This window comes from Neolamprologus multifasciatus, chromosome 8, assembly GCF_963576455.1.
Source record: "Neolamprologus multifasciatus chromosome 8, fNeoMul1.2, whole genome shotgun sequence".
NCBI classification, from domain to species: Eukaryota; Metazoa; Chordata; class Actinopteri; order Cichliformes; family Cichlidae; genus Neolamprologus; species Neolamprologus multifasciatus.
This window is the reverse complement of record NC_140446.1, coordinates 19,861,231-19,885,911: the sequence shown is the minus strand read 5'-3', so window position 1 is coordinate 19,885,911 and position 24,681 is coordinate 19,861,231. Positions and strand designations below refer to the sequence as shown.

Below are 24,681 nucleotides of genomic sequence, written 5' to 3'. Positions count from 1 at the left end.
CCCCTAAAGGCACGGGAAGTCTCTCGGTGTCCCAGTCAGTTCGTCCGCCGCCGGCTGCACGAGCGTTTCAGCTTGCTCGCGTGCACAGTGTACAGGAGCAGGATTCGCTGTGGGATTTATTACTCGGACCGACACAACTCCTGGATTACCAAGTGTCTTTTTGTTCTCCGCTTTGTTGTTATTTTTTTTTATATTATTTATATTTATATTGTGTGTGTATATATTTTTTATTTTTTTTAAATTCTGAGCTTAAGAAACAACCTGCCTTGATGGCTCGGGATCCGGAGCATGTGAGCAAGCTCACTGAAAGTACTTTTAAGGTGAGTGATGCATTCAGCATTTAAGGAGATACCTGTTTTGTTTTATTTTTATTTTTTGGAAGGGGTCGCTTTTTTAATGTAGTTCACTTCAGGTGTAATCAGAAATTTATAGTTCGGCCTGCTTTGTTGCTTTTTAACAGTGGCTGTAAACCACAGGTAAAGGACCATAAAATAATGAAGTGTTTCCCTTACCTTTTGTTACCTCTTGTTTCAAGGACCTGTTTTGTGAGGGGGTGGGAAAAAGAGAAACTGATCGAGCAACTGAAACTTTCTGTTGTTTACCAGGGGAAAAGAAAATTCAACAATGCCACTGCCACAGCAGGGACACTCCCTGTTATTAAATAATTTCGTAAATCACAGTGAACCACAGCAGTGTTAAAGCTTCTCACAGCTCAATCAATCTGCTGTGGCTTTATCAGAACATCTGAAATCACTGGAGTAATAATTTGAGTGTAATCTTGATTGGTTGTTCCTGGCTAATCTAATCAACATTATACTTCTACCTCTCAATGGTGATAAGCAGTGAGCCTTCACTGTCTATGACCTGAAGTAGAAATAGACAACAGTTTAGAGTAAAAGTTTAAGTATGACAGTTGGGTTGGATTTGGGTGCATATTGAAGTGCCCTCTTTGGTTTGGGGAGCAGGGAAAAAGAGACTGAACTAGTCCTACCTGAGGTTTACAGTAGTTTACTGTTTTTCCTCTCAGCTGCCCCCCACTCATGTAAAGCCATACCTGCCCCCCTTCATTGTTCTATTGAGAGTGTGCCAGGGGAATAGAGGCAGGGGGTGAGCAGTGCTTGATTATTGGGAGATTACAATAGAGGGAGGGGGAGATGGGTGGTTTGGTGAGAGTGATGAAGTTGGTGCTGCAAATAGCTGGGACTTTGTGTGGGACTTCGCTCTTTCGAGGGAGTTGCATGGCATACGTGAGGGGTCAAGTTAAAGATTGAAAGTTTTATTGTTCTCACATGGAGATATTTATAGAGCAACAGCACAAACACTTGCTCTTGTTTTCATGGATTTCTCTTCTCCACCCACTCCCACAAAAATAGCCTTATGAGGGTTTTATTGTTAATGACGAGACCTTTCAAAAAGGGAAAAACAAGTCTTAAAGTTAAAGTTGTTTGTTTGCTTTTTCTTGCTTTTATCCACAATAATAAGACTCTGCTCTTTACCCCAGAATGTAATGGAGCAGTTCAACCCAGGCCTGAGGAACCTGGTCAACCTCGGAAAGAGCTATGAGAAATCAGTCACAGGTAAACACAGTTTTCACCCTCATGAGGGACAAAAGGGCATAAGCCCGTAATGGTCCGTAACCGCTACAATGAATTTTGGTGTACCTCAGCTGTTTTTACACTGGCAGCACTTTTAAATGGTCAAAGCAGAGCTATAAATGATCCTGGAAATTGTCTGGAGCTTAACAGTGTCTTGTCTGTCTGCCCGCACAGCAATGGCTCTTGCTGGAAAGGCTTATTTTGATGCAGTGTCAAAGATCGGAGAAACTGCTATCGTGTCTCCAGTCTCCAGAGAGCTCGGTGAGTATTATGCAAGTCTACTTTAAATCTACCTGCAATGTGGGAGCTCTCAAGAGGGTCTGTCTGATATCCATGCTAGAAATGTCTCTGCTGTGAGATTGAAGCTTTTAAAAGACTCTAAACTTCCTCTTATGTTTAAATACAATTAAAGGAATAGTTGGAGATCGTGGAATAATTATTTTATTAAAATTTATTTAAAGTTAATGTCTCTACACAAAAGTAAGAATATAGCCAGAAGCCATTAGCTTATTATAGACCTTGAAAACTAAACTAAACTAAACCAACAAAATCCACTTTGCTACCCCAAAGAACAATTCACAAATATTCTGTGTTACTAATGTGCAAAAACACTAATTTGTATCTTCACAGCAAGACTATTTTGAAGCCTCAGTTTGAGTATTTTTACAGTCACCATGAAAGACCTTGAAAGTGTACTCATACAGTAGAAACTAGCCGGAAAATGTCTGTTTAACAGATTATAATACTTGTACCCTGAATCCTTGTTCAGTTGTCCCTGTTAGGGTATTCATGTAAGTTGAGGAAGTCTAACACATTTTACATGGATCCCACTTTAATCTTAAGTGTTCTGGTAGTTTAACTGCACATTTAATCCCAGAGAGGACTTGATATATGCTAAAGAAGTGCACGTCTCAGTTTTTCTATATGATACATACTATATAGGAATAAATTGTATGAAATAAATTACAAAACATTTTCTGGTAGCTCGTTGCCCAGATTGTGCTGTAATTAACAACAATTACTGTTAATGTGTTAATTCACAAAAAAATGTCCTTTTTTATTTATGTATTTTACTGTGAACACATTGTAAAACATAAGGCCCAGGGCTGATTCTGGCCGCTGCTCAAAATGATAATTTTTCAAAATAAGCATTGTGCTCTATTAAATAAAACTTAAAATTAGTAACTGAGACCTTAAACACATTAGTAAAGTGTGTAGTCATGTCATAAATCAAGTGCGAAGTAACTTCATTTTCTCATAAATCTATATACAAGCCAAGTTCTTTTTACCAACCAGACAAGTCGCCCCCTGGTGGCTAGAATGTAGGTTTAAAGTACTGTAGCAATGGATTGACTTTGCAGACTTGAAGTTTAACACTTTGCTTTGATTAATATCAGTGTGACAGATTTAGTTTTGTTAGCTTGGGAAAGGGCAAGCTAACAAGTATAGGCTTCCTGTTTTCCTCTTGATTGCTCTATTTGTACTAGCTGTGCAAAAAAAACCCCCACAAACCTACACCTGTACAAGTTGACAACATTTGATAAGAAACCACTTTGTTCCCAAACATTTTACATATATTTTCTCTTGAAATGATGCTAAACTCTCTCACATCCTGCCAGTATTACGTGAGCTGGACACGTATCAAAATGCTCTTTCCTGCAGTTTCAGCGTAATAGTGACACGTTCTGTTTGCATCACCCAATATGCCAGTTAATTATACAAGCATCTGAAAATAACAACGCTTCAACCCTGGGGGTGAGGTACCTAGCAGAAATTCATTATTATGTCCTGTCTATCTCTCATTCCAACTGAAGCACTTTCTCTTTTCAGCCTCCTCTCTGAGGCTGCCATCGAGCACGTACAGGTTGTTTTTCATCCATCCTGTGAGTCATCTCCAATTATTCTATTAGTGCTGAAATTTGGAGCCGACCTGCTTTGTTTGGGTGTGGGGGGGTCATATTGCAATTCATTAAGTTGCTTTTTGTATTCTGCTGCATCACCCTGTAACGCCGGGCTTTGCAGTTCGGCCTTTTTATGAATCAGAGTGATGTGACAGAAAATCAGAGCAGGGTAGTTAAAAGATGATGCTCTGTCAGTGTGTTGTTGGGTTTTTTTTCGTTGTTGTTGGTTTTTGTAAAGGACTATTGTGATGACAGTGGTTGTCTCCTGTGTTGTGATTTCTTCGCTGTTATTTCTGAACAAGTTTTCTTATTTTAAATCGGATCTGCTTTCCTTTAAGCCTTTATTAAGCTTTGATAAGATTTTAGACTAAAAATCAAAGAATTTTTAGACAAAAATAATTTCAGTGAAGGACAAAAGCGGTCGTGGTAAAACACAGAGATGAAGAATGCGTTTTAATGCTAAAGTAGACTCCCAGACAAGATTCTCAGCCTTTTCTTGCTCAGTTTCTTTTTCTGAATTTTGAGGATAAAACTCATAAAAAAGCATAGACTGAAAAAAGAATAGTGCAGCCCATCTAGCTACAAAGTGGCAACGCACACAATAGAAATTTGTATTTTGACATTCTGACAAGGGCTGAAATGTTTTAATGTAATCGGAGACGTCTCATACTGCGCTGTTATGAAATGCTGCCCATATTTGTTAAGGCGCTCTTGTCAGCGAACAATGGCAGTTTTCATTTCTTCATTTAATAATATGTTGGTGTTACGTAGCATTGTCTGTGCATACCAGAACCGCTGAAGCGAAACTGCTTTACGAACACTAAATTCTACTTTCTTTCTTTTTTGTTCTCTTTCCTGTTGTGGAAAGTCACAGATGGGAGGACTCTGAGCTTTCTAGTCAAATCTAGCCTTATTGAAACAGACCCCTTCTGGTCAAGAATAGATTTTGTGCTACATGGTTTGTGTATTCTTCCTTTAGGTGCATTCATCTGTACTCCCATCACGTTATGTGACTTCAGTCATAAAAAAATCAATTCGACTTTGAATAAGAATGAATACAGAAATGGCAGGTGAAGTGTTGAACTCCAGGCTCCGTGGCCGTTCCTTCACCGCCTGGCGTAGACGACATGATGGTGTGAATTCTCTCACCCACTGCAGCACGTAGAGTTGCAAACGTGCTGAACAAACAGGCAGATAGACAGAGGAGACCGTCTACCCACCGCTGATCCTCATCCTCATCCCCCTATCCCTCCATCTGCCTCTCCAAACGGTCTGAAAAAGAGGATGCGAGTGTTTAATCTTTATTTACTCTAAGCAGCACGACTCTTCAGAATGAGGCACCTGATAGATTACTCTGCACTTCTCTGCTGCAGACACCTGTAACGATCTTTTCTCTGTAGTCATAGATTGTTTTTTTTTCTCTTCCTTCCTCAGTGAATGGCACAAAGCTCGTGCGTCACAGAGGTTAGCAGGTATTTGCTGAAAGCTACCCGAGGCTTTTACTTGGGTGCTGCTCAATTTCTCAGATTCTTGCTGTGATGGATGTGAAAGTAATAAGAAAAGATTTTTTTTTCTTTTTGAAGAAACACTAAGTGCTCAGATGAGTGAAAGCCTTTAACCGGTGTCACTCTTCTTGCACTCCTTTAATTTCATTTAGTGGATTCATAAAAGGCAGCACTGTGGGGAATTCATTTTATCAGTAAGTTCCTTGGATAAAGAGCTTTTCAGCCATGCACTCTTTTTGCCCCACATCTCCTTCCATCTGTGATCATTCAGTGCACTGCTGCTACTAACTACTGCTGTCTGTCTCTGCATAGCTGGTTTGTAGACTTCTATAGCTGTCGCCTGCTTTTGCTACTCCTAAATTACATTTCAGCGGGTCATTACAAAAAGTTTTCTCTTGATTGATGAATGTCATATCCAGTGGGTTTACATTTCGAAATTGCCTATGCATGAGCAAATGGCCGGACTCCACAGGGAGCTATTCCACTTTGAAAAGCGGCAGGTATCGAAAGGCTGAAAATGTTACAGGCGAATGAATAGCACGAACCGCACCCCTTCCACCTTTTCTCTGCACTGTTTGTCAAGCCTTAGTTCATTTTAAAATAATAATAATAATATTGACGTAAACTGTCTGCAACAGAAAAATGGTTTTGTCAGCCAGAATGATTTTTCTTTCACTTTAGAGAGTGAGAATTCAGAGCTGGGAGTCTGCTGAGTGTGTCCTGCTGATAGCTTTTGTAGCAGGTTTCTGCTTTTGAGAGGCACCCTTTCTTCTGGAGGCTGGTTAATGTTATGGTGAATAAGACTTTCTGGCACTTCAAATATCTTTTTTGTAGCTGTTTCAGAGGATGGCTTTAATCTTTAGACATGACACTTGGTAAAGCCTATGTAGTCAGTGTGCAATTAAGCGGTTTATTTTTACTAACAGGCAGAAATGATTCAGAAAAGTCAAAAATGTACCTTGTTTCGAAGAAATCCTGCCCCTCAAAAAAGAAAAAGAAAACACGTTGCAAACTTAGAACTGCAATATCCTGCAGTGTTGGACTTTAATGAGTAAAAATGTGTTTCTCCTTATCAAATGTATTTTTATGACGCACGTTTTAGCTGGAGTGATGGTTCAGCTTCTTTAAGTGTCTCAGAAAGGTATGCTGGTGAGTCAGCGTGCACTTTAGCATGACCCGGGAACCTGATCAGCTTAAAAGGAGCAGTCATTTTTAATTCATTAGTAATACCTGTCTTTCCTTTGGTGACATACCAACATTTTTTTTTCTCCTGTGGAGAATCATCTGTGATGGCGTTTCTTTTTTTGCCTGGCTTTTTCAGGGCAGCTGTGTTTTAAAAGCGCTGTTCTCAAAATAGTGGTGCTGTGATGCATTATTTACGCCCATTTTGAAAAATCTAAATCATTGCCATCATGATTGTGAAGTAATAATGGAATAACAGAAAATTATAGAAGTTGAGGTAAAACAAAAGTTTAATATTTCTTGAGAAAATGTGTTTGTTTCGTTCTGGGAGTTTAGCAAAATGATTGATGTCCTCTTTTAATTCATATGCTATAACTGGGAGAAAATAGTTGGGTATAGCATGACTAAATTTATTGTGACCACGTGCAATGAACTTGCAATCTCATTGCATATGGGTGATGAGTTGTGATAATTAGCATAGACTGACTGAGATCGGAGCGTCCTGGCTGTCTGTCCGTGTTTAAAAAATTAGACAGCACTTACTTGCAAACCTTTACCAGTCTGTGAGAGCGACTGCAGACAGTCCAAGTCAGACTGCAATTGTGTGGAGACAGGTTACTTCATCCCAGGTAACCTGTGGAATCGCCTTGCCTTCAAAAGTGGTCCCCCAGAGGCTCTCTGGCAATTTAGCTGACACAAGTACTAGCTGTTTGTCCTCAAGTGTAGAACTGTCCAGTTCAATCAGTGGATATTTTTTTTTCCAATTTCTTCTTCTTCCCTGGAGACAAGGAGGTTGCTGTCCTATTTTTATTCTAGTGTGACTGCGCCATTAATTTACAATACAGCAGCCGGAGATCGTTAACTTATTTAGTTTAAAGACTGTAAATGAGAACATCGCTAACACTGTTAAGAGGTTAAAAAAAAATCTACCAGCCTACACCTCAAAATCACATTTGGACTACTTTTACATAACATCTTATTTGTGTTATCTTTGTTACTCTCATACAGAGATTGGCTAAGCTGAGAAATTGAGGCTGAAATTTCTTTACATTTATTTGCAGACATGGTATATATCCTACTGTCTAACCATGGGCGTGATTGAACTAATGAATCATCCAAATTAAAGTCTTAAAACCTAATGTAACAACATATGAGAAACTAAACAGCTGGCATTGTGCTTGATATGAAACTTCAATTGTGTATACTGTACATATGATGATTGTTTTTTATGTAACAACCTCAACTAACCTCATCTAACCTTTAGAAGTCCTTTGAAGCTGGTGTTTAATTTAATCTATTAGGAAAATTGAGACTCATTGTGCTCGGGGTATTATTGGCTCTGGTATTAATAAAATGATATTCTGTACTCTATGTGACAGCAAGTCATTGCTCTTTGTCAAGCCGACTTACACTGATATTTATTGTCCACAGACCAAGTAGATATTTATTCACTGCAACTACTCAAACCACTAAACAACATTCAACCAAAAAATGTTACTGTGGGTGATTGTTATTGAATAGAAACTTACAAAACTGCCTCACTTTAAGTGCCATTTCTTTAGTCATTCTGAAGCTTTTGATCTTTTGACCCTTTTTTTTTAAAGGATATTATAGTAATCAGTAAATGTTTGCCGAGCTATCATATCTGTATTTTCCTGAGAAGAAAAAATGTAAGCACATTTTCTATAATTTATTTTATTTGTAATGCAACTATTTGCTTTCTATTCATTACTTACTACTTTAAAAAATGTCTTCTTTGTTTCTGGCAAACCTTCAGCTGGCAGTGCCTAAAGAATCTACCTCGGTGGATTATGCCAACACCCAGCCGGCAGTGTGAAGGGAAATCACGTGAAACACTAGACATACTTCCTTTAATGTAGTCTACAGTTGCACTTTGTTCATGAAGTCATCTGGATGGATGAACTGCATATTGCGGTTCTCATTATCATTCTCGATATCATTGATTACAGTGACATCATTATTTTGATATTAAGGGAGTAGCTCCTCCATGGCAACCCCCAAACACAATCCTTGTCCCACCTTCATTGCGATGTTTATAACTTGGATCCTGATTCACACAGGAGGCGGCCATGATTCACTGCAGACACTGCATGCTTGCTGGAACAAGCCCAGTGATGTGTCTCGGTGATCAAACCGCGTTGCGAGACGGTGGCCGATGACTGGGGACACTTCCTGAGCTAGTTGATTGCTGTGTACACTCGTTGAATGGGTGAAACATTAGTTTGATCAAACTTTCAAACAAAGAGAGTCTATGCTAGAAAAGTCAGTGCCGCTGTTTGCCATGCCAACATCACCTCATGTTCCTTATCTAACTCCACATAGGCGGGATTTTATTTTTTATTTTTTTTGCTTTTTTGTTGGCACAGGGCATATCCGTCTCATAAAAAGAGTCACCTGTTGACAGTGTCTAAGGCCTTGTCTACTCTGCGATGTATCAGCAGTTATTCAATAGTGCCAGTTGTGGAGACATGGTGCTGTTTGAAGTTTAACATAATCTCAAAGAAATGTCTCTTTAGGGGTTCATTTCAGCCTTTGCTTTGTTTTACAGCGCAGTTGGGTTATGGTTTTTCTTGCTTTGTTTAAGCTTCAGATCCTCCAAACAACATGTGTTTGATTAAAATCCAAAGGTCACTTAATGGCGTCGTATGACACCTTATCTGTAATATACAGGCTAGAGTAAATTTTACATGGACTCAGCGGGTGTTGAATGAGGGTTTCGGCATTAATAATAGTGAATCACAGGTGTGAATCATGTGTGCTTTTTCCACAAGGATCTTTTCTCAAACTTGTATTAACCTGCAAAAAAAAAAATGTGAACGTGGAGTTGTTCATTTGAAAAATTTGAGGGGAAGTTACACTGATATTCAGACACAGATATTCAGATGAGCTGAAAAGCCCCGTTTTCTGTTAAAATTATGTAGCCAGTTACAGCTTTTTCATAATTCCATTTTTGGCACTCTAGCTATTAAGGCTTTTTTTTCTTTACCTGCACTTAAAAAAAAAAAATTTGAAAAAATCACAGACGTCATACATTGTGCTGTTTTTCTTAACTCTGATTCAGCCGTCAGTTGTTCATGTGATAGGCTCATGCACCCTCTGATGACTTTCTGGAGCATTTATCCTCACTGAGGCAGGCTTTCACACCTTGTTCACCCCAAAGGTGAAACTGGCAGGTGTACAATGGCCTCTTTGAACCCCGCCGCCTCCCCCTCCTGGCCTTTCTCAGCCTCCCCCTTCCACCCCATGTGGTCTGTTGTTGAGGCTGTGCAAACAGCTCAACATCCAGTGGCCACCCCCCCACCAATCCCCGGGTCGAAACACAAAGGCAGCATTTACCAGTACGTTCTGGTGACCTTCAGAGGGCAATGTTGTTGTAGCTGGATGCTGCCTGCTGGACACAGACGTACACTTCTGTATCGTTACGTTTGTTTGCTCTGAGCTGGGGAGGGGCTGCCATATAAAGAGGAATGTCAGGTGTTGGATCGAATGTATATGAGTAGGTGTTCAAAGGTGGAGTGTGCTGACCAGGGTGACTTATAGAGATTTTTTTGTTTTCACCTAAAAATGACAAAGTGAAACTGATGCTTGTGCTTTGTACACTTACTTCACAAGGTGTTGAAATCCATGTAGGTCATTCACTTTTGCTCTTTTCCCTCATTGACTATCACATGTTCAGAAATGAGGTAGAGGGTGGGGGGTGAGGTGTGCTGTGCATGTTTTGCCCTGTAATAAACCTCGACTCTAGATTTCACCCAATTGTGATAGAGGTAGCAGTATAAACTGCTTAGCTATGATTGTCCCCTTCTGTTTACAGTATTGAGTCACTCCCATTGTTTCATGTCATATGCTGCTCGGTCTGTGCTTTAGCCTGTCTGTGAATGGAGACTGTTCTGTAATCGACTGCACAATACCAGAATGTTTCATAGGAGATTACTTATTGACAGCTGTTCAAATATTGAAAGAAGAGAGGTCATCTGTAAAATATGGACTGTAACAAATGTATGACAGGCTTGATGGATTTATACACAAAGTTTCTGAAAAAGTAATAATTGTTGATATTAAGTTTTCGGATCTGTGCCTGCTGGTTTCCAATGCTGTCTCCTACCCCTCATAAAGAAACAAGTTAAGATTCATGGTATTTAATCTTCGAGGATTTCCTGCGCAAATTTTGATTAAATGATCAGCTACCTTCTTGTGTCCCTATAGTAAATGAAGTTAAAACCAGCAGTAACAAATCAAAATAAGGTAGCTTTTTGAGGGTGCAGAGCAAAATAATTCTGTCAAAGGGTGTTCTAACAATAAATCTCTGCCAGCAACTTTAAAGCTCAGTAAACATTTTGTCAGTAAATCATTTTTAGAAATATCTACAAACTTTGTTTGGGACCAACGATTGCACCTTATGGAACCCCACATGATACACAAATCAATGATTAGATGTAATTACTGAAATACTAAATCTTCTCCTGAATTTTTCCTCAGGTGTGGTTCTGATGGAGATTGCAGAAGCCCAGAAGAAGGTCCATAATGACCTGGAAGATAACGTAAGTACCTTTCTAAAGAAGAAGTCATATTTTTATAATTACTGTCAAGTCTCTCACATAGCATTTTTAAAATATGAGTATCAAAGACGGAGTCACAAAGTAAGGAAGTATTGCAGGGCAAAAACACAATATGTGCTGGCCTTATCCTGAGCAAGCTATTAATTACATTAATTACTAGCTAGAAGTGTTTATGGCCTCAAATGCGTATCTCTAAATGTTAGTGAACTTTTTTTTCTTCCCCTCTGTACTCTCGCTATCACAAGCCTCTACAAACTTTTGAGTTTAAAATCGTTGTAAGCAAAAGTGTCAGAACTGCCGACAAAGTAGAAAAGCTACATGATTATTTTCCGGACCTGATGCCTTAGGGCAGGGGTGTCGAACTCCAGGCCTCGAGGGCCGGTGTCATGCAGGTTTTTGATATCACCCTGGGTCAACACACCTGAATCAAATGATTAGTTCATTACCAGGCCTCTGGAGAACTTAAAAGACATGTTGAGGAGGTAATTTAGCCTTTTAAATCAGCTGTGTTGGATCAAGGACACATCTAAAACCTGCAGGACACCGGCCCTCGAGGCCTGGAGTTCGACACTTGTGCCTTAGGGTAAAATGCTTCAGATACCGTGTGACAACATATAAACGGAAGACAAGTATTCCCAAATGAAATATGTCAACAACTGAAGCACAAAAGTCTAAAAATGGTGTGACAAAATCAATGCTATATGCATTTAAAAAATCTTTTCTCTTAACCGCCTAATTTACCTGGGAGGGGCCAACACTGGGAATTTTCTAACCTTAATAAGTTGATAAACTATGTGCTGTGGGTGAAATCTCATCGACTCAGAAACCCATTATCAAATATTCCAGAAGATCACTCCATGCTTACTGTACACAACGAGTGATGTGACTGAACTGAACTGTAACTTTGATGTATGTATCAACAAATTTGTGACGTTTCCTCTCTGCAGTTCAAGAGATTCCACAGAGATGTTATTATCGAGCTGGAGAAGAAGACAGAGATGGATGTCAAATATATGAACGTAAGTGTCTCCATAGAGAAAACAGCGTTTTTCTGTCTCTAATCCAAACACAGTCACAGTATGAAAGATGGGCATGGCGACCCTGACATCAACAAGTAATTTTAGATATCACATTTTGAACCCTTAATTTTAGCATTTTGTAGTTTGGAACACAGGGTAGACTGCTATGTTATCAGAAATGTGTACCAGAGTTTAAGCTTGGATGGTCTATTAGTACAAATAACCACAGTGCAAGGCATATTTGTATATAATAACTGCATTACAAATCTTCCAAAATCACAAACACAGGTCGAGAGTTCAGTTGTTACAATGATCTGAGGAGAAGCCCAGCAGGAAGCTACTAGCGACAAGCACCTGTCAAGAGGTCTACATGTACTTAATGTGGCCACACTCTAATAGTACACAACATTAAGCTTTTATTACAATTAAAGAATTTTATACCAGCCTTTTCATACCACATGTTGTGTTCTGTTGGAAAGATCACTTTTGGAGCTAGCTAAATTGATTATTTCAGCAAATGCAGTTTTAGGCATTTCTACTTCTTGTTTTTTCCAGAAGTTTCTTCTTGCATACAAAAACCTTGTTTATGTAACTATATTTCATGGAAGCTAAGCGTCCCTAAGGGAAGCATTGATGATGGTTTAGTTCTTCTTGTTTGTGTAGTGAAATGCCTGTTTTCCTCTTGTTAAATGACTCCTGCAGGCCACCTTCAAGCGCTATCAGTCAGAGCACAAGGTGAAACAGGAATCCCTAGACCGTTCTCAGACAGACCTGAAGAAGCTCAGGAGGAAAAGCCAGGGAAAGCACTCATCCAAATATGACCTCAGAGAGAACGAGGTGAGCTTGACACAAAACCAGCTCCAATCTTTCCTGAACATTAAAAGGCAACTGTGTGCTAATACTTTGGATGTTTTTTAAAGTATGTGGAGTTTGAATGCTGACACTCGGCTGGCTGTGAAGACTGGATGACTAGTATAACATTTATTTGACAGGGTAATGAATTGAGGCCAAGGCTTCTCGTGATAGGGATTAGTTTGCCTGTAATATTAGGGCAACTCATTGGAATGAAATTCCACGTTTGCTTTCCAGTAGTATTTTCTTTTCTTTTTTTTAAAGTATTACATAATAGCGCCACTGATGACAGGCGTTCGAGAAAGGACACCCTTGGTGTCTTCAAATGTTTTGACTGGGATAAAAGGGCATTTTAAAAACCTTTCATGTAGTAATAAAACTATCAAAGAAGTCACCATGGTCAAAGCTGCGTGCAGTTCACCTGTTTTTACATGGTGCACAATAGAACAATCATATGGCTTAAATGACTGTTTTCATAGAAGGTACACACACCCATTTTTGTACAAAGGAAAGCATGCATGCAGGCACAGATTCAAACCCTGTTGAGATTCAGGTTGTATTGGATGCAGCACATCAGATTGGTCTACTAATAAGTTTCATTCATGTAAACCACAAATGTAAGCAGTGATTAAATAAATACAATTCCATTTAGAAAAACCTACAAAAACAGTCAAAATACTGTTGTTTTAAATATCCAGTTATTACTGACTGATGGACTAGTTAATTTGATTAACTTTGAATGCACTCAGGTGTGTGTGGGTGTTGTGTTGGTATATAAATACTACCCCTCCATCATTCTTATCATTGATTTGCATTCTGCTCTGAAAGTTTCCATCATGTAATTATGTTTTCTTATGACAACAAAACAGAAGCATTTCTGTGGCTTTTTAACCTTCAGTCCACTCTGGAAAAAGTGGACTGATATGCTTATTGTGAGACGTAGTGTGATGCATTTATCTAAGTACGGAAACTTAAAGTGGAGTCCACGGTAGTGTCTACCGGTATAAGCTATTTACATTTAAGTATTTCAATGTCCTTTTTGTTGTTCACAACCAACACCAAACCAACACCAACCAACACCAAAAGTGAAAATTATTAAAATGAATGTCAGTTCAAAGTCCACAGTAATGTAAGGAAAGTGTGTAGCTGAATTTATCATCGTTATTCAAATATGCTCACTAAGGCTTTTATTATTATTGCTAGGATAATGCTTCATAGTTGGTACTGTACAGTGCTGTTCATCTGCATTGTATAAAGACAATGCTAATGCTAAACTGGATCTACAATGACAGCATGGCTTCATAGTAAAAGTAGAAGAGTCTGGGAACTTGCATGCCTGCAGTCCAGACCTTTCACAAGTTGAAAACATTTCAATCATCATAAAATGAAAAAGATGATAAAGCAGACTGTTGAGCAGCTATATCAGACAGCACAGAGCCTGATCAGTAACTCATGTCTGTTTATTCTGACTTTACTGAGTTCCTGGCCTTGCTTCTATGATGGATAGTGTCTAAAACTTGTGTATTATGAGATTCTTTAAGGAGTAAAAACAAAGAGCAAAAGAGATCTAAGTGTTCTAGGTTTGCCTCTGCAAATGTTGTGTTTTCCTGCTGCTAAACTCTGTATCAGTCCTCTGTTTATCTTTGCATTTGAATGGCACCGTTTAAAAGACACCCATACAATAAGCCATGTTGTCTGGGTGGAGCTTGATAGCCTGATCCTGTTTCTCAAGCCGGGTTGAAACTGGGGCCTTTCTTTCCACAGAATGGACTTTTTCATTATCTGATAAAAATGACACCAGTGAGCTACATGCGAGATGAGTCTAACTGCCCAGCTTTCTAATAATGTGTAGGGCTTGAGTAAGGGGCCAGTAATGAGCTCAGCCCTGTCGGCCTGCTCTTCCACCTCACGTCTGGGCAATTTTAGTGGTGAAAATGGGAAATGAAGAGCTTTGATTCAGTGTCTGAGAGAGAGACACACATAGAGGGAATGAGACCAGACAGTAGGGGAGGGTCTTTGACAGAGCCCTTAGAGATAGGCTGCTTTACCATCACCATGACAACCTGGGGGAAATGGAAAAGATTGGGGGAGTAGGCGTTGAATAAAAAAGGGATGGAGTGAAGGTTGGGAAGTTTATTTTAAAGGGTTCAGTGTGCCTTGTGTCAGGGTCCAGTTGCCCGTGTGTGCGGCGTGACGCGTAGACTCAGTCTCAGGCTCTCTGTGGGGAAGGGGAAGACTGATTTGGTCTCCCGCTGAGCTAAGATTGATCCAGGAGCAGCAGGAGACTCAAATAAACTTGTCCCTAAGTGCAGGGACTTTGACTACAAAGCTCATTAGGAGCGTGATTTGTGCATCTAACCTGAGCACCCAAACAGCTTTTGCTCACAGGGAGCCATCAAGAGTCAGTTTTCCCAGTCTTGGGTGTTAAAGCAACAAAAGTCCCCCGATCAGAGGCGTTGGGACCTGGTAGCAAAGAATTAAATAAAATAAAATAAACAGCAAGTATTTTGAATAGTCACCTTACTCCATTTAAAAGAGGATTTTATTTATGTTGCAATTATGGCCTGATACAGATGTGACTGAATATATATGTGTGTGTATATATAAATGCAAAGTTTAAAAAAACAAAAGGGATAATGCATATTAAAAAATTGCAAAAATACTTAATTAAATGGACCTATATTAATACTGCAATAAATAAACTACAAATAGAATAAATAAATGGACATCAATATTAATGATAGTAATTAAGTTAATAGCTCCACCCACATGTGGTTAAACCCTTTTGTTTGTCATAGCCTTTCTTCGGACATTTTTTGAACTGAGATAAAGGTTTATTTTGAAATGTGAATCATGCAAAGCTACTCTAATACAGCCAAACAACAAAACTATGGAGCTGAAAATTGGCTCAATAGATCCTCTTAACTATAAGCTCATCAATGCATTTAATGAACCCGATGAAGCACAGATTAAATTGTTGTTATTCACCCTATTCTGTAACCTCTTGTCCTGTGACCACCTTCTGCAGTACTTGCAGACTATCTCATCACGCCAGATGGACATGCAGAAGTTCATTGCTGACGGCTGCAGAGAAGCTTTGCTGGAAGAAAAGCGACGCTTCTGTTTCCTGGCGGACAAACACTGCATGTTCTCCGGTCAAATTAGCAACTTCTATGAGAACGTAAGCAAGGACGGAGATGAACATCCAGCACAGCCGCATCACACCTTCTATAATGGATCATTTAACTTGCTCTCATTCTCTGGTGCTTCCAGGCCAAAGAAATACTGTCGGTGAAGATCCCCACCTGGCAGGAAAAGTGCAGCGACATCACCAAGGTGCCAGACTCTGTGGTGAGCATGATAGAAGGGCTGTCCGTCGTTCCACAACAATCACCGCTGGTTGATCACTGTAACAGGGTTAGTTTGATTTTATTATTTGATTTGTAAGTGTGAAATTTGTAGATGTTAAGCATTCTTCTGCCATGTATTACCTTGTTCGATCACATATTCTCATCGTACCATGGGGGTAGTTTAGATTAAAACTGAGGATAGAGCATACTGTAGTGCATAAGGAGAACAAAGCATTTGTAAAAGACTGGCCCTGCGGGGTTTTATTTTCTCAAGTTGTTGTGTTGTAGTTTATCTTGTTAAAGTTATGAAATCTGTTGTATCAGATGAAAGCTGTTGTGTAAAGTAGTAAGACATGGGTGATTGTTATCAGCAGGAAATCTCAGATGTGTTGTTGCTGTTGTGTGGTGTTAAGGTCCAGTGAGGCAACAGCTGTTTAGTGCTTCGCATGGGGGAAGAAAATAAACTCCATTTACTGTGTGACTGTTTGATTATAGCACTAAGGACCTGTTGAGATCTGAATAATGCCAATTCACTTTGTCATATTGATGCATCCGCTAATCAGTCTTTGTGATCTCTTCAGGTCAATGTGGACTCTGGCCCTCCTCCAGCACCACCCCTCAAAGCTCAGTTCAGCCCACTTGCCAACATGTTTAATCAAGAGCCCACATTTCCATTTAACTCCTCTTCAGACCACAACTCAGGTAAAGTTGGCTTGTGTGAACTGCATAAATAAATATATAATCTTTATTGGTGAAGATTAAATCAACTTTGTTATCTACATGATGTGTGATTTTTATTTTTATTTTTTTTCTGTCTAAAATAGGCCAGACTCTCTCATATTTCCTGTATAAGTGTAAAGGAAAAATTCTCATGCCAGAGCTGTCCATTAAATAGCTGCAGAAACAGCTAGCCATTCCCCCAAATTAAAAAAACTCTTCTGCCTCCAGATCAGGGCAGTATTGGAGATGGCACTCTGTCGAGATCTACATCCCAGTCATCTGGTCTGAACGTGAGCAAGAAGTTCCGGGTTAGAACCATTTTCCCTCACACAGCAGGCAACAACGACACACTCCTGAGCTTCGATGAAGGCGACATCATCACTCTGCTCATCCAGGACGAGAAGGACGGCTGGTTGTACGGAGAGCTGGAGAAGACGCAGCAGTGAGTCTTCATCTGCTTTTGTATTCAGGGCTGTGTTGAAGGCTAAGAAAACCCGAGCTTAGTCTCCACAATCTCATTTAAAGTTACATTTTGTAATCTGGGTATCGTTCATTTTATTCACTCAATAGATTTGTTGTCTACAAATCCCAAATACCTCTAGTTGAATATTATTTTTATTTATTCCTTTATTTATTCATTTTTAGGCAATATCAAAACATTAAAGGTACAGTTTGTAAAATCTCACCATTAGATGTCAGTGAATTGCAGATTGCAGTCAACTAAATTCTGTTTTCTTGTCCCTACCAGTCCCTTTCAAGTGCATAACCTTAGCTACGGTGGGTGCTTTAGCGTTTTAAAAAAATGTTAACTTGTTGGTACACCTAAGACAGGAATGATACTTCTGTTACAAGAAAGACGTAGCAGTCGTAACTCATCTGACAGTACAAGTTTCTCTTTTGTCCTTTTGCTGCTTTGTCGTGCTAGTACCACATGCCTCAAAATACAGAGTATGTCCGGTATGTTCAACACGACAGTCGTAAAGCCTGATCTTAGCTCACTTGGTACACATGCAGAAAAACGGGTGCAAATACGCAAAAAACCCCAAAACAAAACAAACCGGGAGGCATCTTCTCATGTAGATTTTACTCAACAACATTTTCCTTCCCCAAACACGAGGGAGGAAAATATTTTAGCTGGAACTTTTATAAATTCCAATGAAGTCACACCTTTTTAGCAGCTGTGATTACGTGTCACCTCCAGAGAAGGAGGAAAAATGTTCACAGGTGCTAAATGAAAGATCTCCCTGCTTTTTATTCCCCTAGACAAACATAGCACCTGTTAGCCTTGCATCCACTTGTACAAATGATCAGGCTTGTTTATGTACAGCATGCTGTGTTTGCATATGTGGCTGCAGCAGCATTACCCTCCTTCTGTGTATAATTACATTCATATTCATCCTTGCCAGATCACTTAGGGCTCATCATGCAGGATTATGGAGTGCTTTCAGTTTGCGTTTGTCCCACTTTGAAAGAATTTACACGAGCCTTATCTGCTTGTTGTGTGTGGCATTAAGCGGCCTTTTTAATTTCAAGTGATGTTAATGCAGTCAATGGCTTATAATTTTTTTTCCTTTTCTTTTCTTTCCCCCCAAGAAGAGGCCGTGTTGGGAGAAATCAGTGCTTTCTGTTTCTTAGCAACAAATCCACTGCACTGGTCTGATAAGCCATCGTTTTCTCCAGACGTGACTTGGAGACAACTTTGGAGTCTTAGTGAACAAAATCTTCTATTCTGTGTCTGATGTTAGAATTTCATTCAAGTGTTTTGTCTGCTGCGGTGATTCTCTATCGTGATGGATTCCAGATGACGGCTAAGAAATTGCATGACTCGTTATGTAATTTTATTTTGACGTTTTTTAAAGATGAAACGATGTGATTCTGTTCCCAGGCGGGGCTGGTTTCCCTCATCCTATTGTCGAACTTACACTGAGTCGGTGGTATCAAATAGGTAAGTGGTGTCAGAGCATGCCAAGCATTGAATCAATAACTTTTTTTTTTAAATTTCACAGCTGCTGTTGGATAACTGAAGCTTTATGTAATGTGTCTCAGTAGTAATCTAGGCACGCCGGTGCATCGTCTTAGTACGATTAGCCTGCCAGAGACTGAGGAGGAGGAGGAGGAAACAGTGTTGCTGCCACCACCAGACTACAGCGACGACGCCCCCTCCCGCCCAGTCGTCCTCTCAATGCCTTCGCCAGTAAACACGGTCAGTATCAGCACTCTATTAAGTAAACCACCTGTCATCAGCTATATCAGGAGCATTAACCAGAGCGTGACCTGATATCTTTTTTTCCTCATGTTTTGATAATTCGGGTTGATATGACGTATCTTTAGGTGGAAATGCTTTGAAATAGTGCTGCAGTTAAGCAATTTGAGTTTTGTAGACATTACCAAGAACACGTGCTCTAGAAGAAAACGGATAAACAACATGCCTTTACACTGGATGTTTTGCTGTAACACAACAAGCATGTATAGAATTTGTGCAATTTCACAAATGATTGATTTATTAGGATGATCAGGGGTTGTCATTTAGGGAAGTTGTTCAGTGAGTGTGCTACTCAGCATTTTTCTGAATCTGCTCTGTAGTTTTCCATTACATTGTAAAACAATAAGTATACTTTTTTCTGTGTATTTCACACTGCTTTTAAAAATCTTTCACATTATCATTTCTGCTCCTGGCTTTGTATGGCTGTAGCTATCCTTGATACGGTCGTCTAATTCACACATCTCTTGGTGTGAGCACAGAAGCTGCTGTTGAAACCTTTTGCTTGTGAGAGGTAGCCAATCGCAGGAAAGCTAGCCAAGAGAAGCTAAAACAGCTTTATTGAAAAATGAGCATAATGTGTCTCCTTTAAGCGCTAATATTGTTATGCTGACATGCTGGGCATTTAAAAATATTTCATTTAAATGTTATTTTGAAAAAAGACCTATACAAATACTCAAATACCCCACAGTGGCAAAAAACAGCCCCTTGAGATCATAATCTATCCAGCAAATTCAGTAATCATTTCCAGGTGCCTTGAAAGCTAGTGCAAGACCTGCCTTTGCCATTCAAGTCCATTCAAGCAGCGTCTCACTGAGCCACCTTTTAAAAAGAGGGAGGTGATGTCAATTTCCAGTCCAATAAAAGTAGTCTGTTTGCACCAATCACGCCTTCCCTCAGGGCTTTTCTTTGATGGGCCTTGTTCCATCAGATACTAACATGCTGTTACGTTTAATATTAGGCACCAACACAAAGAATAGCTAAGAGTGACGGTTGAAAGCTTGGAGCGAAAAGAGTAGCTGCTCGTCATCTTCAGCCCTCTTTGCTATTAGAAATAGGTCTGAGCTAACTGCAACCCCATATCTCACACATGCCCTCCCCTCTCTCTGTTGAGTTTTGACACCCAGTCTGTGAACAGAAAGGAGTTAGTCTGCTGAAAAATCCAGAATGCAGTACTTGTCAAAGGATTGTCAAATACGACATGGTATGGTGTTCAGAACAGCTGTGCCTCAAGCACAAGCAAGTTTTTAGTTACTGATTTCAGTCAGATTTAAAGAAAGGGGTTGTTTTTGTTTTTGTTTTTTGGGTTTTTTTGGTCGGCTGTGGTTCTCTCTTCCACTTTGGACCACTCTGAACCACATGTCAAACTCTAGGCTACTTGGAGATAAAGAAAAAGAACCAAAAGAGTCATTGTGATTCACAAAGATGAATTTCTGCAAAGTTTGCATGGGAGTCTTGATATATTTAAGTCCTCAGCAAACATTGCACTTTGTAGAGACATTATAAAAGCTAATATCCTGCAGCTGCTCTGTAATCTGACATGCATTTCTCCCCGGCTGCTGCTCATTGGCGAAGTTTAAAGTTTGTGGAGTTAGTCATCATTTTAACACAAGGTTATTTCTTCCTGATGGGACACGTGCCCTTGCTGAGTCGTCACTCCACACCTGCACCATAAATGCCATCATTCAGGCAGAATTTTTAAGTCAAACTGATCGCGTCATATCAACATCTCCTTAGTGCGCAGTTACCGGCACCACGCCCTTGAAACGGCACAGCTAGAAGCTCACCTGTGTTCTGTAAACAAGGTTCAAGGAAATGCATTATATTTATCAAGACTATAGTTTCCACGAAGTATGTTTAATCTTCAGAGAAGTCACATTGAGTAGGGGCCTGTTTGTAATTTTGACAGATACAGGCATGACCGCGGTACCTAGAAGAAAAGTGTAAAACAAATCGGAGAGGAGAAAAAGGTGGTAAAATATTCCCAGACAGGTTTTGACTAGAGAAGAGTTACAGAGGGAAGCATAAAGGATGAGAGAGTACAGTCTCAATTTAATTTTGTGACGGTGCTGTGCTGCCTGACTGAAAATGAACTATCTGTTGAGCCAGCAGGCAAGCCCGGGCACACTTCTTTCTCATCACCTTCCTTTCTGTTCTGGACTGTCTGTACTGTCCTCTGAGTTTGCTGCGTCAGGGTTTCACTATGAAATATACGACAGTGGGGGAAATACCAGCTCAGCGTACCCCAAAATTTTACATCCTGTTTGAGAAAGTAGGAGCTACAAATTTACCACCAAAAAAGTGTTTATGTTCAGATCAGCCCTATCAGCTAGCTATCAGTTACAATAATAGAACCCCCTGGGTGTCCTGTGAATTGTGGGAGGTGGGACCTCTTCCAGCACATCCCAAAAACGATCAGTTCAATTGGGATCTGGGGCTTTTTGAGGTGGGGTTAGTTTGTGTTCCACTACAAAAGCAACTCAGGAGTGTCTCAAGGAACACATTGTCCTTCCTACTGGCCATATCCACTACTAGGAAGTGCTGTTGCCATGGGGGTGTGTACATTGCCTGGTATGTGACAAAGGAAAAGCTGTGCATTATTCTAACAGTGCACAGTCACAATGGTCAGGGGTCACTTTACATCATAGTTGATCAGTGTCTGTTGGACACAGTTATATTCTGTGCTGTTTAACCTTTAAGCAAGGTTAGGGAGGGTTTTTTTGTGTGACATAATCAGTTGAACTGGAGAAGAAATTCTGTTTTTTAACACAAATTTGATTGAGGTTTTCTCTTTGTGAAGCAAATCTGTGCTCATTTATTTGTGATTCATCTAATCAGAAGTAAAAGTTTGCTGAGAACTACAAAAAAGCCAGGATGTTTCAAACAATGAATGATGAATGTAATGCCTTAAAAGCCCGTCTGTGGCTTTAAGAACTGTCACATTTTTTTGTTGACACCTGGGCGTTGCCTGCTCTCTAGGGGAAAAGATGGGTAATGTCTGTTTCCTACAAAAAACGACAACAAAAAAGGCCTTCTCATACACATAATAAAATTATCTGCATGAGCTGATGTGATCTACCATGAAAAACAGAAACCACTGATGGTTCATTTTAAAACGTTTTGTCACGGGACATATTGTGTGACTACGGCAGCCCTCGGGGCATGCAGCTCAGAGATTTCTGCTCCTGAACTTCGTTGTTTTTCATGCTCACCTTTCACTCTGCTGGCAGTAAGATTATCACCACCCTAAGGTGAGAGGGGGTAAAAAAAAGTGTTTCAATTGCCAGCCTTTCTAGATTGTCTAGATACCAGGTTCAGTGAGTTCTGAGTTTTGTGGTGTAATTATATGTCAAAGGAAGGCGGGGGGGGGGGACGACAACTGTTGATGGGAAGTCTGATCAAACCAGTCCGACAACTAGTGCTTTCTTAATAGCTGGAGGCAGTTTTTGGAGATTGCAATGATGCCTGTTGAACTTTGTGTTGTTTCCATTTTGGTGACTTGAAGTTAAAGAGTCATTTCTTCTGCTTTTTCTTTAATAACAGGTTTCTTTAGTCAATGGGACTCCAAAGGCTCCTTTTCTTGCGTGAGTGACACAGCTGGCAGATTTTCACACATCTATATGACTAATTAAAACTCTATTTGACAATAACCTCATACATCTTTGTTCATTTTCTTTCCGCAGAGGAGGGAACCCCTTTGCCATGGTCAAGCTGAAGCCGACTGTCACAAATGACAGATCTGCACCACTCATCTAACTCTAAGCTTATTAGGGTGGTGGGGGGTTCTTCACCGCTGTTATGCCTTCAGGGGACTCTTGTACTGGAATCATACAACCCCCTCTGCGACACACTGACTATCTCCCCAACCCAACATCTCACTAGCCTGCATGCTAGTTTTTTTTCCTCAGTACCAGCGCGTGTTTTATCATCAGCCACCACACGATAACCCACATTTGGAGACGCGGGAATTGTGAAAAACTGTGGACAAAGAAAGTGTTTGGTGTGCTCTTCTGGTTTGAGTTTGTATAACAAGTAAACATTCACAACAAAATGAACATTTAGACTTCCCTCTGATCCATATCGTTTTAGTAAAAGTAGCATTTAAATTGGTGAACGTGTTGCATTTCCTGTGGCTGCTTTGCAGTGAAAGCCGCCATGTGATCTGCAGTGCCATGAGAAAGTATTTGCTTTACGTTGTTTACCAGGAACTTAATATGACTGCTGATACTGAGCGGAGACAGAAAACTGTAAACAGTGAGGCTGTTATCAAAGTAATCAAATTGCACTGAATTGCAGTCATGCGTCTTTAAAGCAGTCCAGAGAAATCCACTAGAAGATTTTCCTCTGTCACTACCAGGAAATAGTGCACATACACAGCTCCTCCAAGTAAACAGGTTGAACAACCATTGCTTTTTACTCCTCAGTCGTGAAAGGCTGATGGGGTATTGTTGTCTACAAAATTGTTACTGATATGCTATTTGGTAGATGAAGTCTTTGTTTTCATTTTGGAATGAACCGGTCTCTCTATTGCTTTGTAAGACACTCGGTCAGGCTTGTTTCAATGAAAAATGATGAGATCCAGATGTAAACCTTTGCTACCTGATACTGATGAAACAGACAAGCATACAGTCTTCCTGACTTGCCAAAATATCTGTATCTTTAGTTCTTTCTTTTTTTTTACTAGTTATTTTAGTTTATTTTACTAGTCTTTTTTTTTTTTTTTTTTTTTTTTTAAATTTGTCAAGGTTTTTACTTGTGAGAATGAAGGGAGAGTGATATTGGGAAAGAAGGGGTTTGTCATTGGATTAAAGGCAAAAACACTAACTCACAGTTTTGAATGACAAAGGTATTTATATATAAAATAAGTTTGTATGAAATATTTAATAAATCTGTAAACAAAAGTCAGACACAGCAGTCACCACGCTCAGTCCGAGCCATGGATGCTACTTTTTTTTTGTTTTTGTTTTTTTTTGTTTTTTTTGTTAGGCCTGACTGCTGCTTTTGCATATTAAATGGATAAGATGACCTTTTGATGAAGGGAATTATTTCACTCCTCATTGTTTGTTTCGTAGTTGTTATATGTAGCTTCTGTGCACAACACAGTTTATGCAAAATGAGAATGTACTTTAACGGCAATCATTTGAAATGTGCATAAGTAAAATGACTCATTGTTTGAAATATTCAAAGTGTTATTTTGTGAGGAAAATGACTTTTTCCCCAATGAATTTGCTTTTCTGAGTTCAGTTGTATGATGAGCAAGTGATTCATAAGACAGTTTATTGAATCGTATTAACCCACTGATGTAAGTGAACCCATCACACTGCCATAATGAAACATGCTTTTCTTCCGAGTACCTTGCCACTGTGTTGACCGATAGTCTTTTTTTTTTTTTTTTTCAATAAAACATAAAGCCTGAATGTTCATTTTCTGCTGTCTTCTCGCCAATTTAACTGTCTGTTAGCTGAAATGAAAGAAAGTGATTATAATCATAACTTAAGGACTGGAGTGAAAACAAGTGAAAAAGCAGCCAATGCCCGAAGAAAGACTGGAGAACTAGCTCAATGAAGTCTGGCTCCTTAGAAGCAAAATATAAATACAAGAGAGCTCGGGATATTTGCACAGTACTACTCCTGAACAGCCTGAACATGAATTATAGCTTTACAGCGCCCTCTGCTGCTTGTCTGCTAAACAGCACCTCTGCGAGCGCCTGCTGCCAC

At 39.7% G+C, this 24,681-nt stretch overlaps 1 protein-coding gene across 3 annotated transcripts; it reads left to right on the top strand.

Moving 5' to 3' along the window:
- The first annotated feature begins 12 nt into the window (after positions 1–12).
- On the top strand, positions 13–24,387 carry baiap2l1a (BAR/IMD domain containing adaptor protein 2 like 1a). Of its 3 annotated transcripts, none has more exons than XM_085170440.1 (14): positions 13–320; positions 1,502–1,577; positions 1,770–1,856; positions 10,684–10,745; positions 11,711–11,782; positions 12,485–12,619; positions 15,663–15,815; positions 15,908–15,985; positions 16,566–16,686; positions 16,933–17,146; positions 18,590–18,649; positions 18,751–18,907; positions 22,508–22,548; positions 22,648–24,387. In XM_085170440.1, the coding sequence occupies exons 1-14, from the start codon at positions 270–272 to the stop codon at positions 22,718–22,720; spliced, it is 1,380 nt and encodes a 459-aa protein (XP_085026566.1). In that variant the 5' UTR covers positions 13–269; the 3' UTR covers positions 22,721–24,387. The 3 variants fall into 3 exon arrangements, with proteins under 3 accessions (XP_085026566.1, XP_085026565.1, XP_085026564.1); XM_085170439.1 differs by having other exon boundaries at positions 15–320; positions 15,908–16,051; positions 18,754–18,907; XM_085170438.1 differs by having other exon boundaries at positions 15–320; positions 15,908–16,051.
- The last annotated feature ends 294 nt before the right edge of the window (positions 24,388–24,681 follow it).

What these genes read in the sequence shown, in the direction of transcription:
- baiap2l1a (XM_085170438.1), top strand. Translation starts at nt 270, where the DNA reads ATGGCTCGGGATCCGGAGCATGTGAGCAAGCTCACTGAAAGTACTTTT. An exon ending in CTCTTCAGACCACAACTCAG is followed by an intron (nt 16,687 to 16,932) that starts GTAAAGTTGGCT and finishes TTCTGCCTCCAG; the next exon opens with ATCAGGGCAGTATTGGAGAT. An exon ending in GAGCTGGAGAAGACGCAGCA is followed by an intron (nt 17,147 to 18,589) that starts GTGAGTCTTCAT and finishes TTCTGTTCCCAG; the next exon opens with GCGGGGCTGGTTTCCCTCAT.